This window comes from Lynx rufus, unplaced genomic scaffold (genome assembly GCF_022079265.1).
Source record: "Lynx rufus isolate CCGP_SWC_20201006 ecotype Redwood Valley unplaced genomic scaffold, mLynRuf1.p SCAF_1, whole genome shotgun sequence".
NCBI classification, from domain to species: domain Eukaryota; kingdom Metazoa; phylum Chordata; class Mammalia; order Carnivora; family Felidae; genus Lynx; species Lynx rufus.
In genome coordinates, this window is record NW_025814823.1 from 142,896,877 (window position 1) to 142,912,298 (window position 15,422).

Genomic DNA, 15,422 nt, shown 5'->3' on the forward strand with positions numbered 1-15,422 from the left:
TTCAATAATAATTATTCAATAATCAGTCTGGGTGGTCTTGGTAATACTTGGAGTAAAGTATCATTTTAAATCAGAGGTTCTTAATCTTTGGCTCATTGACCATTGGCCTTCATGGTATCTGTGAAAGTGGGGTGTAGAGTGAGTTTTCCCTTCAACTTTCCTCTTGAAGTTGAATCCATAGGGCAGAAGTTTTAAGTTTTAAAGTTATTAAGTTTTTAAAATATTTTACATCATCAGATAATACTTGATTGTCACTATTGTCATGTTCTAACATCCAGAAGAGTTTCCCATTGATGAGAAAGAAAAAAAACATTCCTACCATTATGACTAGGGGTTCTGCTTTTGTTTATTTAAGTGTAATAAAATAGAAAATAAGTAAAAAAAAGAAGAAACACTGTGATATATTGATCCTTTGAAATGTCTTTGAAACCTATAGGCTGTTTACCAAGTTGAAATGCAGAAAAACTATACAGAAGGGGAAAGAACTTGGAGAAGCCATGTCCCCTAGAAATGATAACGTGCTTTGTGGTTTGGAACGAAGAAAAACTGAAGCAGGTGAAGGAGCTCCTATTGCAAATGATGTCACTCACTCCATAATTGCCATCTCTTCTAAAAATTTAATATTTTGAAGCAGGTCCAAGAGGACCTGAGGTCCAAGAGGACTTTGCAGCTAGCTAGTGAGGCCTCTGATGCTCTCAGCACAGCCACCTCTCTTACTGGGATTCCTAGTTCATAAGACCCTCTTGAAATTTTCAAAAACTACCATTATCTTGAAAATGGTATTCCAAGTAAATATCTGACTAGAAGAAAGTTCCAGAACCTTGGGCACGGACCAAGTATCCCTGACATTTGGCTGTCCATTTGTTTTTGCTGCTTTGGATAAGAAGCTCCAGATATCACTGTGACTGGATACTTTCTCTACCAGCAGTTATGGGTGCCGAATGCAGCATCACTGATCCCAAATGATGGCTTGCCTAATGCTATGAGAAGCATCAACTTCAAGGCAAGAGGGGCTGAATCATTTGTTAGGATCTTTCATCAAGGAACAGGAGCAGAATGAAAGTAGTTCTTTATTTACTGAATAGAAATTTGCTGGATTTCCAGAGGAAAGTTTTGAAATGCTTGATTAAATTTGGGCAAGAAATTTTACTGTTTTTTTTTTTTTTTCCAAATAGGACAGGAAAGCTCTCTCAATCACAGTTTAGCATACTTGGACAATATTTTTGGCCATATCTCTTGGCTAAAGCCCCGCAGTCAATATTATGTATGCTGCTGAAGAATGAAGCGCCCTTGTTCTATGGGAGATGGGTCATTAGGAGGTCAGTATCCTTCCAACACTAAAGAAAGACTTTCCCCAATCCGGAGTTAAGGGTGCCCAAACTTTTTTCAACTTCTTGGCAGGCAGAAGCAAACATATGCCAAACTTTTAAAGGTTATTCATAATCAATATAATCTTAAGATTGAAATGTGGATTTAATAATCTAAAATCTGGCAATATGGATGAACATCCAAGTCTTTCTTTGACTTTGCCAAAGATAATAGCCTCAGTGAGTTGGGGACAGAGGAAATTATTCACCCTGAAGTCAACTATGTCTCAACTCATTTGCTATGGTGTGCTTTTGCAAGCCAGGATTTACAACACTTCTGCCACCGAAACAAAAATCAAAGCTGATTGGATATCAAGCATGACCCATATATTGTCATATAAAAACCACTCAAAACTTTCTCCTACTTCTATAAGTCAAACCACAACAGTTTTCACATTGAAATTAGTGATCTGCTGAGTTGAAGTTGAAATTTTGCTCTGCTTAGAAATTTTTGTTCTATTTCCTTTTCATCATAAAGTAGGTATTAATTTTTACATTAAAAATTAATGACAGATCAGGGTGCCTGGGTGGCTCAGTTGGTTGAGTGTCCAACTCAGGTCATGATCACATGGTTTGTGAGTTCAAGCCCTGCCTCGGGCTCACTGCTGTCAATGCAGAGCCCGCTTTGGATCCTCTGTCCCCCCCTCTCTGTCCCTCCCTTGCTCATTCTCTTTCTCTCTCTCAAAACTAAATAAAACATTAAAAAATTAATGAGAGCGACACAGGTTGGTAAAGAATGTTTCTCAAATATGTTTCTATGTGTAATCACATAAAAAAGAATGTGTAATCAGTGTCTAATATTATAAAAATTAATTCTTCCCAAATTTTTGTGCATATGTAAATTCATAGTTCTCAGAATCTCAAAGAGGTCCATGAATCAAAAACCTGGATAAAAAACCTACTCCTCTGATTTAGATATAACATAACACACACAGGAATCTCACAACAGTTCAGGAATTATATGGAAGAAAATCAAAGCACTACACTTAGAGAAAAATATATAGCACATTTCAGGCTGAAAAAGAGCCTTCTGACCAAAACAGCAAACAAAAAACTGATTTCAGCAAGAAAACACAAACTTCCGTAAATGTAAAAAGTCACAAACATTCCCAAAAGAGAAAATACAAATGGAATATAAAACATTTAAAAATTAATTTCTTTAATAGTCAAAGAAATTCAAGTTAAAATGAGACAATTTGCCTATGATATTAACAGAGGTTTGTTTTTTTTTTTAAGCTGTATAAGGAAAAGTTGTGAAAGTACGTGAGAATTCTCATACACCAGTGGAATAAAAGTACTGTGGTACTTTGTTGGAAAGCAATGTTATAATGTCTATCAAATGTTTTCAAAATGCTCATTCTCTAAATACTGCAGGATATCTCTTACACCTGGAATCTAAAAAAAAGAGGGTGGCTGAACTCTTAGAATAGAATGGTGGTTGCCAGGAACTGGAGGGTAGGGGAAATAGGAAGATGTTGCTGAAAGGGTACAAACTCCAGCTATAACATGAATAAGTTCAGTGGATCTAATGTACAGCATGCTGACTATAGTCAACAATACTGTATTATAGGGCACCTAGGTGATTCAGTCTGTTAAGCGTCTGACTTCGGCCCAGGTCATGACCTCAGGTTCATGAGTTCAAGCCCCACATCAGGCTCTCTGCTGTCAGTGCCAGGTCCACTTCAGATCTTCTGTCCCCCTCTCTCTGTGCACCCCCCACCCCCGCTCGTGTTCTCTCTCTTTCAGAAATAACAAACATTTTTTTAAAAAAATACTATTGTATACTTAAAATTTATTAAAAGAGTAGATCTTAAATGTTCTCACCACACACAAAAAAATAGTAATTATGGGAGGTGATAAATGTGTTAACTAACCTTATTGAGGTAATCACTTCCTAGTATATATGTATATCAAATGATCACGATGTGTACCTTAAATTCACACAATGCTTTATATCAATTATATCTCAATAAAGCTGGAAAAATGAAATTAAACTATATCATTTTTCCTTACCTTATGAATTCACCAGTCCTAAGTGAGTCAGAGAAGAAAAAGGTGTCAGACACCATTCAACTGGACTATAGAACCCTAACCACCCAGCGCTCCTTGACTATACATCTCTGATTGCTACTTCTTGCCTTGCAGGTGAATAATGAAATAAAGACATTTTAACAAAATTAACCTCCAGATTTTTAAACAAAATTTTGTTTACCATGTATTTACTTTTGAGAGACAGAGAGAAACAGAACATGAGCGGGGGAGGGGAAAAGAGCGGGAAACACAGAATCTGAAGCAGGCTCCAGACTCTGATCCGTCAGCACAAAGCCCGACGCAGGGCTCGAACTCAGGAACCGTGAGATCATGACCCGAGCCAAAGTCGGACGCTCAACCGACTGAGCCACCCAGGTGCCCCAACCTCCAGATTTAACTCGATATCTATTTTCTTCACTATCCAAAATCAGGCAAACTTTTTCAAGGTTTGTGTTCAATACAAGAAAAAAAATTTTAGTGTGTGCAATGAAACTGAGTGACATTAAAAAACAAATAAAATAGTCATTCTCTAGTTTAAGAATTTAATTTCAAATAATTTCTATTTAGTGGGAAAAAATCCAAAATATAGAGATTTTATGAATAAATTGTTTACTCTAGTGTTATTAATAAAAACATAAAAATTAATCTATATTAAGGGAATGGTTAAGTTGACATATCAAGGTATATGATAGAATATGCATTCAGGGTCCCTGGGTGGCTCAGTCTGTTCAGCGTCTGACTCTTGATTTTGGCTCAGGTCATGATCTCATGGTTCATGAGACTGAGCCCCACATCAGGCTCTGTGCTGACAGCTTGGAACCTGCTTAGGAGTCTCTCTCCCTCTCTCTCGGCCCCTGCCCTGCTTGTGCAAGCTCTCTCTTAAAATAAATAAACTAAAAAAAAAAAAAAGAATATTCAGCCATTGAAATAATGTTTGTAATGGGTTTTTTGGATGACATGATCAAAATTGATGATGTATTAAGTGAGGAAAAAAGGTAGTAAAAAATACTAAGAAACATTTTAAGGAAATATGACACATATTTATGGTAGCTGTTTCCAGGTAAGATTTGGGTGATTATTTTGATCACAAATTACTTTTGTGATACTTTGCAAATTATCTACAATGACTATATATTACTTACACTCGGGAAAATTAAATAAAAATAGAGTAACTGCAGAACACGTGTACATATCAAGTTTAGATCATGGATAAGGGACAGAAATATTTTTAAGAAAAAGAAAAACGTCATCTTATATGAATGAGCAAATAATGAGTATAAACTTTCAAAACAACTAATGAAAGAAGAAGTTTTATTGTTTACTTCTTGGCTTAGCTGTTAGATGATGTGGATATGACTGAGTTCTGTTTAAATGGTAAATAATAGGGGCCCCTGGGTGGCTCAGTTGGTTAAGCATCTGACTCTTGATTCCAGCTCAGGTCATGATCTGATGTTTTGAGAGTTGCAAAAATAAGAAACGGTAAAAGAACACCTATGCCCTTTACCCAGATTATCCTATTTTTCATATTTTACTAGATATGTACACTTTATCTCTCCGTGTACCTTGAAATATGTATGGAAATACACACAATTTTTTCTAAACCATTTGAAGGTAGGTTAACGTGTCATCATGACCTTTTACTCCTACTTCATTGTATATTTCCTAAGAATAGAAACCCTACTATTTTTGAGATGGGGCCTCTGAAGTGGGATGAAGAAGGAGAGTATGAGGAGGTTGTCTCTTTCTGGTCACTAGGGACCAATCATCCACATTTTCTCCTTCTGTAACACCAACAGAGGTTGCAAACTATTGCACTAGACAAATGCCATTCCATCAGTAACAACAATACCCCCGATATGTATATACACATAATTATAATTTAGATATATGTGCTCATCTATTATGTACCTTATAAGGCCTATTCTTAAACAAGGATAAGATAAAATTAAATACAAATACAAGTTGATAGTTTTCTTTCAGCACCCTCGAAGGTGTATACCGTGTCCTCACCTTGGATGCCATTTTTCTACACTGTGGCGGTAAATAGGAGAAGGCCTGTCATCACTTCCAAAGCGGAGTCCCGGTTGTGCTCCCCAGATTGTACCCCCCTTACATTCTTCCAGTTCTCTCTATCACAATGCACTGTTTTATTACCTTCATAGTGTTTATTGCTGCTGGAAGTCACCTTGCTTATTTATGTGTTTACTTGTTTATTTCCTGCTCCACCACCCCGCCCTTCCCCACTAGAATATAAGCTCCATGAGAGCCAAGATCTTGCCTCTTGTTCATTCCTAATTCCTTCACCCCTAAAACAGGGCTTGGCTCATAACGGGTGCTCATTAGATACTTATGCACAGATGCTCCCTGGCTCACATTCCAGCTCTACCCGCTGCTTGGTTCTCTACTCTCCCAGCAAACAACAGGGTAGGTCCCCTGAGGGAGCAAACAATACCCTATCCTACATCTTAGAGACGCTTCTCTGATTAAAACACCCCTGTACAAGGTGTGCAGCTGAGGACAATCTTCCGCTTTATGTAGCACACAGGGCCACAGTCTCAAATCCAGAACGTAAAAGATATATATAATTAAAACATTCCTAAAGACATTTCTACTTCTTTGTAATCATTTATTTGTAAGCTGAACTATCGTTTTTCACACAAAAGCTATCATGCTCACTCAATCCTGTCAGGCTGTTCTTGCCGTTTCTGCCCTAGGAGGGAAAAGAGGATGATGTACAAGTACCTGATGGTTTTCCACACATCAAAGCCATCCAGAGGCTTGGTGCCTTTTGTGCTTCCCCTGGCCAGCTTCACGAGAGTCGGCAACCAGTCAGAAATGTGGATGAGCTCCCGGTTCTTCACACCCTTCTGCTTCAGCAAGGGGCTCGCCACAAAGCCCACTCCTCGAATGCCTCCTTCCCACAGGCTCCATTTTCTTCCTCGAAGGGGCCAGTTATTGCCCCCTGCCAATGTCTGTCCTCCATTATCTGAAATACAGTTAGGTCTTTGCATGAGGACAATGCTAGACACATTTAAGAACAGAAAACTTCTTTTTTAAAAAAAAATTTTAAAAAGTGTTTATCTTTTTTCTTGTGGGTATTATTTTATGCAAAATAAAAAAAATTATGGAGAAAGAAGACATACATAATTTTGGAGTTTTTTCTCCATGTGAAATTTTAAGGCACTGAAATTGACAATACACATTCTCTTTTTAATTTATTTTCATGAAAACTGAAGAATTCCTTTTTTTTTAATATGAAATTTATTGTCAAATTGGTTTCCATACAACACCCAGTGCTCATCCCAAAAGGTGCCCTCCTCAATACCCATCACCCACCTGCCCCTCCCTCCCACCCCCCATCAACCCTCAGTTTGTTCTCAGATTTTAAGAGTCTCTTATGTTTTGGCTCCCTCCCTCTCTAACTTTTTTTTTCCTTCCCCTCACCCACGGTCTTCTGTTAAGTTTCTCAGGATCCACATAAGAGGGCATGTTTATTTATCTTTGAGAGAGAGACAGAGTGCAAGCGGGGGAGGGGCAGAGAGAGGGGGAGACACAGAATCCGAAGCAGGCTCCAGGCTCTGAGCTGTCAGCACAGAGCCCGATGCGGGGCACCGTGAGATCACGACCTGAGCTGAAGTCAGACACCCAACCGACTGAGCCACCCAGGCACCTCAAGAACAGAAGACTTCTATGTTGCTTTTAAATGGTGCTTAAGAACTAAAAAGATACCTCCTCCTTACCTCTTCCAGTACCAAGAGGTACTCAACACTCCTTTTTCCACTCAACACTCCCTCCATTACACAGACATAACCAGAGGGCAGTGTGGCACAACTCTGACATGAGACCTTCAAATCCCCTTGGATAAGGTCACTGAAAAACAAGGAAGCCCCCTGAAGATATCTGCTTGGGACAGAGCCCTGTACTAATAATCAATGATGAGGTTGCAATTGCATGCAGGCAATTTTGTGTCACATAGGAGAATGAATCCAGGTAAGCTGAGCTCCCTCCGGTACATGGAAAGAAACCTTAGGGCACCTGTGTGGCTCAGCTGATTTAGTGTCTGACTCTGGATTTCAGCTCAGGTCATGACCCTAGGGTTGTGGGACTGAGTCCCTCATTGGGCTCCTTGCTGAGTGTGGAGCCTTCTTAAGATTCTTTCTCCCTCTGCCCACCTCCCCCCCCCTCTCTAAAATAAAATAAAATTTAAAAAAGAAACTTCTGAGTGAAATTTCACTTAGTCCTACCGAGTGGGGACAGAAGACCTTTTCATTTTACTCACCTGGAAAAACTTTCTAACATTTACACTGGTAAATGAATTAAACTTCTACTCCCTAGTGATATGAACTCTTTTTTAAGTGTGAAAGTTGAAAATTTCTCCAGTGGGCTCAACGTCTCTAAACAGAGCAGTTGGGTGGAAAAAATAATTGCAAGTAAAGTTCCTCCTTTCTTGACAGGATGGCAAGACAAAGCTTCGTCATGCACTGTGTCCAGGGAAGAAGGTATTCTTCCAAAACAACTGAAGTTGAAGCCAGAGGAGAAGTTATGAGAGTGACTGAAATTAAGTATCTTACCAGCTGGTTGCAGCTCAGTTAGAAATTAAGTTGGACCGTAGGGAAAAAGAGAGATATTGCTTTTACAGTGAGTTTGGAGAATCATCACTACCTCGAAAAGTATCCATACATTTAGGTGACTCTAGAGACACATTTGAAATAACCCTTATTTGCATACATATTACACTTCGATTAAATCTTTTTTTAGAAAACCACTGTTATCCAAAGGAGCCACATGAGGGCAGTATGACAGACCCGCTCTGTGATGTAAAAATCTAACGCAGAAATCAAGATCAAAGCCACAGGAAACACAGGGAAGGAAAAAGAACTAACATTTGTTAAGCACCTACTATGCAACAGGCACCACTTTAATTTTACATGGTCTCTTAAAGAATCTAAAGTCTGATCGGCCTGGAATCGAAGCCTCATGCTAACCACTCAGTAGCTGTGCGACTCAGGGCAACACCTACCTCGGTTTCTTTATATGTAAGGTGGAACTGATGATTCCTACCTCGGGTACTATGATGAAAATTAAATGACACCACTTATGATCACTGCTTGGCTGAGTACCTGGCACAACCTAAGTGTTCAATAAATGGTAGCTAATATAATTTATAACAACTCAGTCTAGTATTAACCATTTTGTTGTTAAAAAAAAAAAAAAGGAGTTTGACAAGTCCAAATAGCTAAAAAGTGGCAAAGCTAGGCTTCAAACAAGGTCTGCGTGACTCCCCAGGTACCTTCTGCCCTCAGAGCGTCATGTTCCTGACGTCCCTGGGCTAGAGTGAGTTTTATGCCTACGGGCCACATAAAGCTTCACTTCCCTAGGAGAACCACAAGCAGAGTAAATCTCAGCAAAGTGTATACTCTTCCTCTTGATATAGCAGAAGGTGATGGTATCTCAAGGCGGTTATAGTTCCCTTTAGAGGAACCTTTGTTGCTGGTAAGAAATTCAAGGTTCTGCCTCTAAGGATGCTTCTGCTCATCCTTAACACACTAGGTCCCCGGATCTTCTGTGTGCTTTGCGAAGGGAGGGAGAAGAGTCTGGAGCTAGACTACATGAAGATAACAATTCTGCAGCACATGGGTGGGTGACAATTAGTCTTATCGTTTGCTATCACAGACTTAAAAGAACCTTTCCTAAAACCTTACATCTCTTCTTGACAAAAAGTCAAGGCCCAAACAGTCACCCAAGCCAGTTTATTCAATACACTTTCTATTTCCCGTGAGCAAACCTGTATATTCCCAGCAAGAAGTCGCCATCTTTTGACAGAGGGAATTCCTCTGTATTGCTTATACCTCACAGAGTATGTCACCCAAAACCAACGTTTCAAAACTTAAAAGGAGGCACTGTTCGTGTTATACAAAAATACACTGGAAAGAAACGTTTACACTCTGTGCCCTGAGGTCAAGAATGGCTGAGCTGGCACTATTATTTCCCTCTGTTGTCTAGACTGCCATAAACGATACTGGCTCAGGGCTTGGAGCAGATGCCTGTTGTCTGTATTTTAAATAGATTCACTCCTTTGAGAGATCATATAATCTCTTCCAGTTCCACACACTTGTCAGTGCTCAATACAAAAATACTGGATGATGATGGTGGAGGAAATGCACATGGAGATGAGGAGGAGGGGGGCTGGGGCTGCGATCTGACGCTAGGAGCAGGTCTGACTCCAAAAGGAAAATACTCTGTGCTGTAAAAGAGAATTTGGCCACTGTGGCTACTGTGGGAGCTGGAAGGGGTTTCTACATCTTAGCAGGGGAGGGTGCTGATGCAGTGAGTAGGACTGTTTTTGCCACTGCTCACTGGGCCGTTCTTCCCATCAGCAACGGTAAGGGATTCTATCATCTGTTATCAGTCATGTTTTCAAGAGCACTCTAGAGAGAAAGCACTGTCAACTGGCATACTGCAATGTCTCTCGGACTCCCCTATCACCGAGCCAACAGCACAAGTGGCAGCATAAAGAGGGCGATTGGGCTTTGCCAGGGGTCTGCATCTCTGCAGGTGACACCTGCCTGAAGGCTGCCACTTATCAGCTAAGGGGTAGAATCCACAGTTGGGCTCTTCAGAAATAGCGTTGTGCATCAGTTCTAGCACAGTCTCCTGGGTATTTCAAGAAGTTGGACATAAAACCTGATCACAGGGGCGCCTGGGTGGCTCGGTCAGTTAAGCATTCGATTCTTGGTATCAGCTCAGGCCATGATCTCGTGGTGATGAGATCAAGCCCCTCGTCAGGTTCCACACTGAGGGTGGACACTGCTTGGGATTCTCTCTCTCCCTCTCTCTCTGTCCCTCCCCTGCTCACATGTGCTCTCTCTCTCTCAAAATGAATGAATAAACTTAAAAAAAAAACTGATCACAGTTGCAGCAAGAATACAATAAGCTCAGAGGTGGGGGACAGGGAAAGTGGGTGATGGGCACTGAGGAGGGCACTTGTTGGGATGAGCACTGGGTGTTGTATGGAAACCAGTTTGACAATAAATTATATTTTAAAAAAATAAATAAATGGAAAATGAGCCTTAAAAAGAAAAGAATACGATAAGCTCATTTGAAATAAGGTTTCCAATATTGCTCACTTAAATCTGACAAATTAAAACTGAAAAAGACAATGGAACCATCACCATTTATTTTCTTTTTCCTTTCTTTTTATTTTTGAAAGAGAGAGAGAGAGGGAGTGAGCAGGGGAGGGCAGAGAGAGAGGGAGACACAGAATCCAAAGCAGGTTCCAGGCTCTAAGCTGTCAGCACAGAGCCCAATGCGGGGCTCGAACCCATAAGCCGTGAGATCATGACCTGAGTCGAAATGGGATGTTTAACCAACTGAGCCACCCAGGTGCCCCACCATCACCATTTCAAACATGGTTCTTTTCACCTTCTGTCCTAATTTTCTTTTGGGCAGAAATTACCTTTTGTTCTTGCTAAGAATTTTCAAGAGAAAATTTTGTTTCATTTCCTGACTTACAAAAAATCTTCCAAATCAATATAAGATGATTCCAACTAGTAAAGGAAGCTCTGAATTTTTTTTTTTCAGGGAAATAGTTTTTCCGCAATGTTTTTGGCAGAGGGAAAACCTAATTATAAACACTTTGCTGTCTAGAAAAGAAATGTCAAAAATAAATGTCGTCGTATACAGATGGTAAATTTCACTTTATTATTCCTTACTGAACAAAAATAACTGTCAAAAGGTCATGGAAAAACATTGATTAGCCAAAGATCTGAGCCAAAGCATTAAGTATATGACCATGAAGTCTCATCCTTACCCAGCTGATAAAAGTTAAGATGGAACCATGACAACAACATTACTTTTTAGGACGACTCCCAAACAGTATAATGCTGTGGCTTGGCTGTGGAAGGCTGCCCTGAATATCAGTATATTTCCATCTCACTGCCCCCAACCTGGACTTATCCAAGACATCCTCCTCACTCTGACTCAGGGATCCTAAAAGAAAAAGCAAGAAAAGCTCCAACAGCCTCAAAGGGCCTGGACTTTCCTCTGAACAGGGCCAGCAATGTAACTGTGACAAATGAGTAGACAACATGACTTCAAATACCAAGAAATACCAACACACCTCCTTTTCTGAAAAAGAGGACTGCTTGCTGATGGTTGATTTTTTTTAGCCTATTTTTTTTCAAAACTTTTTAACTAAAATGCAAATTGGAGGGTTAATATATGTCTTTGAAGTCATCTAGAGGATCAAGGAAACTCAATTTTCTCCTATGAAAAGATCTTGGAGAAAATACCTATCTGACACTGAATTTACAATTTAATGTTCTTCTCTGTTCCTCTTGTTCTACATTCAATTTCTTTTTTTTTTTCTTCATGTTTTTTATTTAGTTTTCCAGAGTGTAAGTGGAGGAGGGGCAGAGAGAGAGGGGGACAGAGGATTTGAAGCAGGCTCTGTGCTAACAGGCAGAGAGCAGCAAGCCCCATGTGGGGCTCAAACTCACCAACCACGAGATCATGACCTGAGCATAAGTTGGACACTCAACCAACTGAGCCACCCAGGCAGCCCTGTACATCAATTTCTGACTGAATGTGCATTCCCTTCTGCCAAGTCTATCTTTCAAATAGATTTCAAAACCATTCACCCCCATCTATCCCAGAGCCTCGGGTCTGGCACTCCTCCCACCTGGAATGGGGGTGACTTACAGATTGTTTCACTTTGTTGTCAGAGGTATCACTGTGAAACCCCAACCCAATCAAGCCATGTTCATGTCTAAAGACCTCTAATTGGTTTCTAATCAGGAAAAAGTTCAAACTTCAGCCCACATATAGAATCCTTTACATCTGGCCCCAATCTACTTATTGGGCATCAACTCCTGCCCTTCCCAAAGAAAGTGCCCTGTGCTGGGGCACGTGGCTGGCTCAGTCAGTGGAGCATGCGGTTCTTGATCGCCAGGCTATAGGTTCAAGTCCCATACTGGGCATAGAAATTATTTAAAAATAAAATCTTAGGGAGCCTTGGTGGCTCAGTCAGTTAAGCGTCTGATTCTTGGCTTTGGCTCAGGTCATGATCTCATGGTTCATGGATTCAAGCCCCACGATGGGCTCTGCAGTTACAGTACAGAGCCTGCTTGGGATTCTCTTTCTCTCCTCTCTCTGCACCTCCCCTGCTCACTCACACACATACTCTCTCGCAAAATAAATAAATACACTTAAAAAAAAATAATAAAATCTTACAAAAAAGAAAAAGTGCCCTGTGCTTCATTCACAGAGAACTAACTTTGCCCTGTTGTTAGGGTATGTCATGCCCTTTCGTGCTCATTTTGCCTTTGTACATGTTGGTTCCTCTCCCTAAAATGCTCTCCCTCTTCTTTCCTGCCTGACTTAAATTTTAATTCTCAGGATAAATGTCACATCTTCTGTTAACTTTTCATATACTGCTCCCCACCACCCCCCTGCCTAGACAGTGTCTCTGTACATCTGCACTTTATATACACCTTTCCTATCACACTTATCTCTATATCTTGTTAATTAGTTGTTCGCTATATATTGTTAATTAGTTGTACATGGGTTCATCTTCCAGAACTCTGCCTCCCAAGGACAAGGACAATGTCTCATTCATCTTTGCATTCCCAGGACCTAGCATAGGACCCACTGAAGAGAAGGGCTCAAGAATGGGGGTGGGGTGCAGAGTAAGGAACAAATAAACAAATGGAGAAAGGGCCACTAAATATTGAGACTGAAGGCACTAAAAGTTTACTTTGCTTATTGGATAGTGTTTTCTGAGCCGTCATCTAGCCATTCCATGATCTTGACTTTTAAGAAACCGTTGTGTACAAAGATGCTGCTTATTTAATAGGATATTTGGGGTGGGGGGGGTGCCTCCTGGTACCCTTGAGAATTTAAGCAAATCAAACTCACAATACTGGAATAGTTTGTCCGATGTGGCCCCTGATCAGCCACACTGAAGTCAAAGGGGATTGTTTGAAAGCATTTGAGGGAGCGCGGTCCTGGCCAGGAAGAGAGTCCCCGCTTACCCCCTTAACAAATCTTTTGGGAGTGCTCACCATGTACCAAGGACCATTCCAGCTTTGGGGAAATGGGAGCCAGGAAGACAGACAAGGCTTGCTATCTCATGGAGTGAGTAGAAAAAGAGATGTGATCTCTTCATTCATGGGCCTCTCAGAGGAGCTGAAACCAGAATGACAGGACAGGGCTGAGCAGCATCAGAGAGGGGGAGCCCAGCAACTGAGAAAAGGAGGCTCCAGGGCCTTACTCAGTTACACATTGGATCGTAGTGTGCTCTGCATCAAGGCTTCTCCTTAATTACAGATTAAGTTAACTATACTCTTAAGAACACTCTGTTGCCAGAACGTAAGGAAAACTTGAGCTGAATGATGACTAGATATAAACAAAAACGTGTCTAGCTGGCTTCCGACTGTCAGCGTTTTTCTCTATCATCCCCACTGCCACATTTCTTAGTTCATTGAAATGGATTCAAAGAATTGGAGTTAAGTGCTGTAAGTTTGGAGAGATTGCTCGCCGTCTAATTTCCTCATTCGTCAAGTGAGGATAACAATAATGCCTATCTTAATATAGAGCCTGGCACAAAAGTAGTGCTCAATAAATATTAACCATCTTCACTGATGGTAATCACAACCAGCAGCAGCATCAAATAGCAGAAAAGCCTCCTATCTAGGTATTTATTACACTCATACTAGATTTAGGTATTACAAGTGCACTCTAAAACCCCATGCTTTCATTAACAAGGAAAGATTTTATGCACAGAGCCCTTCTCAATTACATTCTCTTCTCTGTAGGTAATTTCTTGAGAGTCATAAAAACACAATGCATTTGAGGGATTTTTCTGTTATTTTGGGGACAGAGCCAGCTGACACCTTCCTGTTTCTAGGAGTCTAAATAAAGCATATCAATTATCAAGGAAACAGGAACAATGGCCATAGCCTGTGATTCAAATAAAATGTCAGAAACTGAAGCTTTATTCAGTCATTCACTTGAATATTTGTAGGGGTTTCAAATGGTTTGCAGCACTCAGGGCAGATCAATTCTGTGAGCTCAGTCCCAGCCAGACACAGTCTGACTTACATCTGGATGAAAGCACCAGCAACGGGAGCGCTCCTGCTGAACTAGCATTGGGAAGATGCTGCTGGAATGGGCCTGGCAACCAGACCGCAAATAACTGATGCAGTCTCCAAAAGGGCTGAAGACAAAGGGATAGAGATGCAGGGAAAGGCAAAATCAGGAATAAATGAGGATTAAAAGGAAGATGATCCAGGGTGATAGTAAAAGATTTCTTCCTTTCCATGGGGCTAATGTCATTGCTTATAATGATGAGACGCCAATGGGATTTTATCTCTCCTTTAAAATTTAAGGATGAGGGGCGCCTGGGTGGCGCAGTCGGTTAAGCGTCCGACTTCGGCCAGGTCACGATCTCGCGGTCCGTGAGTTCGAGCCCCGCGTCAGGCTCTGGGCTGATGGCTCAGAGCCTGGAGCCTGTTTCCGATTCTGTGTCTCCCTCTCTCTCTGCCCCTCCCCCGTTCATGCTCTGTCTCTCTCTGTCCCAAAAATAAATAAACGTGGAAAAAAAATTAAAAAAAAAAAATAAAATAAAATTTAAGGATGAGAAGACTCAAAAGTCTGTTGAAAGAGTTGAAACATTTGGTCTCTAAAAGTTATAATGGCGGGAGGGGCGGGGGGGGGGCGCACCTGGCTGGATCAGTCGGTGGAGCATGCAACTCTCGATCTCAGGGTTGTGAGTTCGAGCCAATTCACTCACTCACTCACTCCAGAAAGAAAGAAAGAAAGAAAGAAAGAAAGAAAGAAAGAAAGAAAGAAAGACATGCTGAAATGGAACTGGAAACTGGAAAACAGTGTCCTAATTTATTATATATGGTAGGCAAACATCTGAACTTTTTCTATAATTTAAAGTGTAGGTAGTCACAGATCTTAGTGGTCCTTAAAAGTAAGTACAGAATGTTGTTACTCCCATTCGGGAGGCATGGATTTGGG

General features: G+C 40.7%; 1 protein-coding gene across 3 annotated transcripts in view; it reads right to left on the reverse strand.

Annotated features, from left to right (window-relative positions):
• The window catches only part of ARSB (arylsulfatase B), a 169,439-nt gene that overhangs the window by 79,476 nt on the left and 74,541 nt on the right, over window positions 1–15,422 (reverse strand). For all 3 annotated transcript variants that reach the window (XM_047088414.1, XM_047088421.1, XM_047088429.1), the window contains exon 5: window positions 6,141–6,384. In XM_047088414.1, the coding sequence (XP_046944370.1) occupies window positions 6,141–6,384 (244 nt within the window). The remainder of the gene's footprint in view (window positions 1–6,140; window positions 6,385–15,422) is intronic.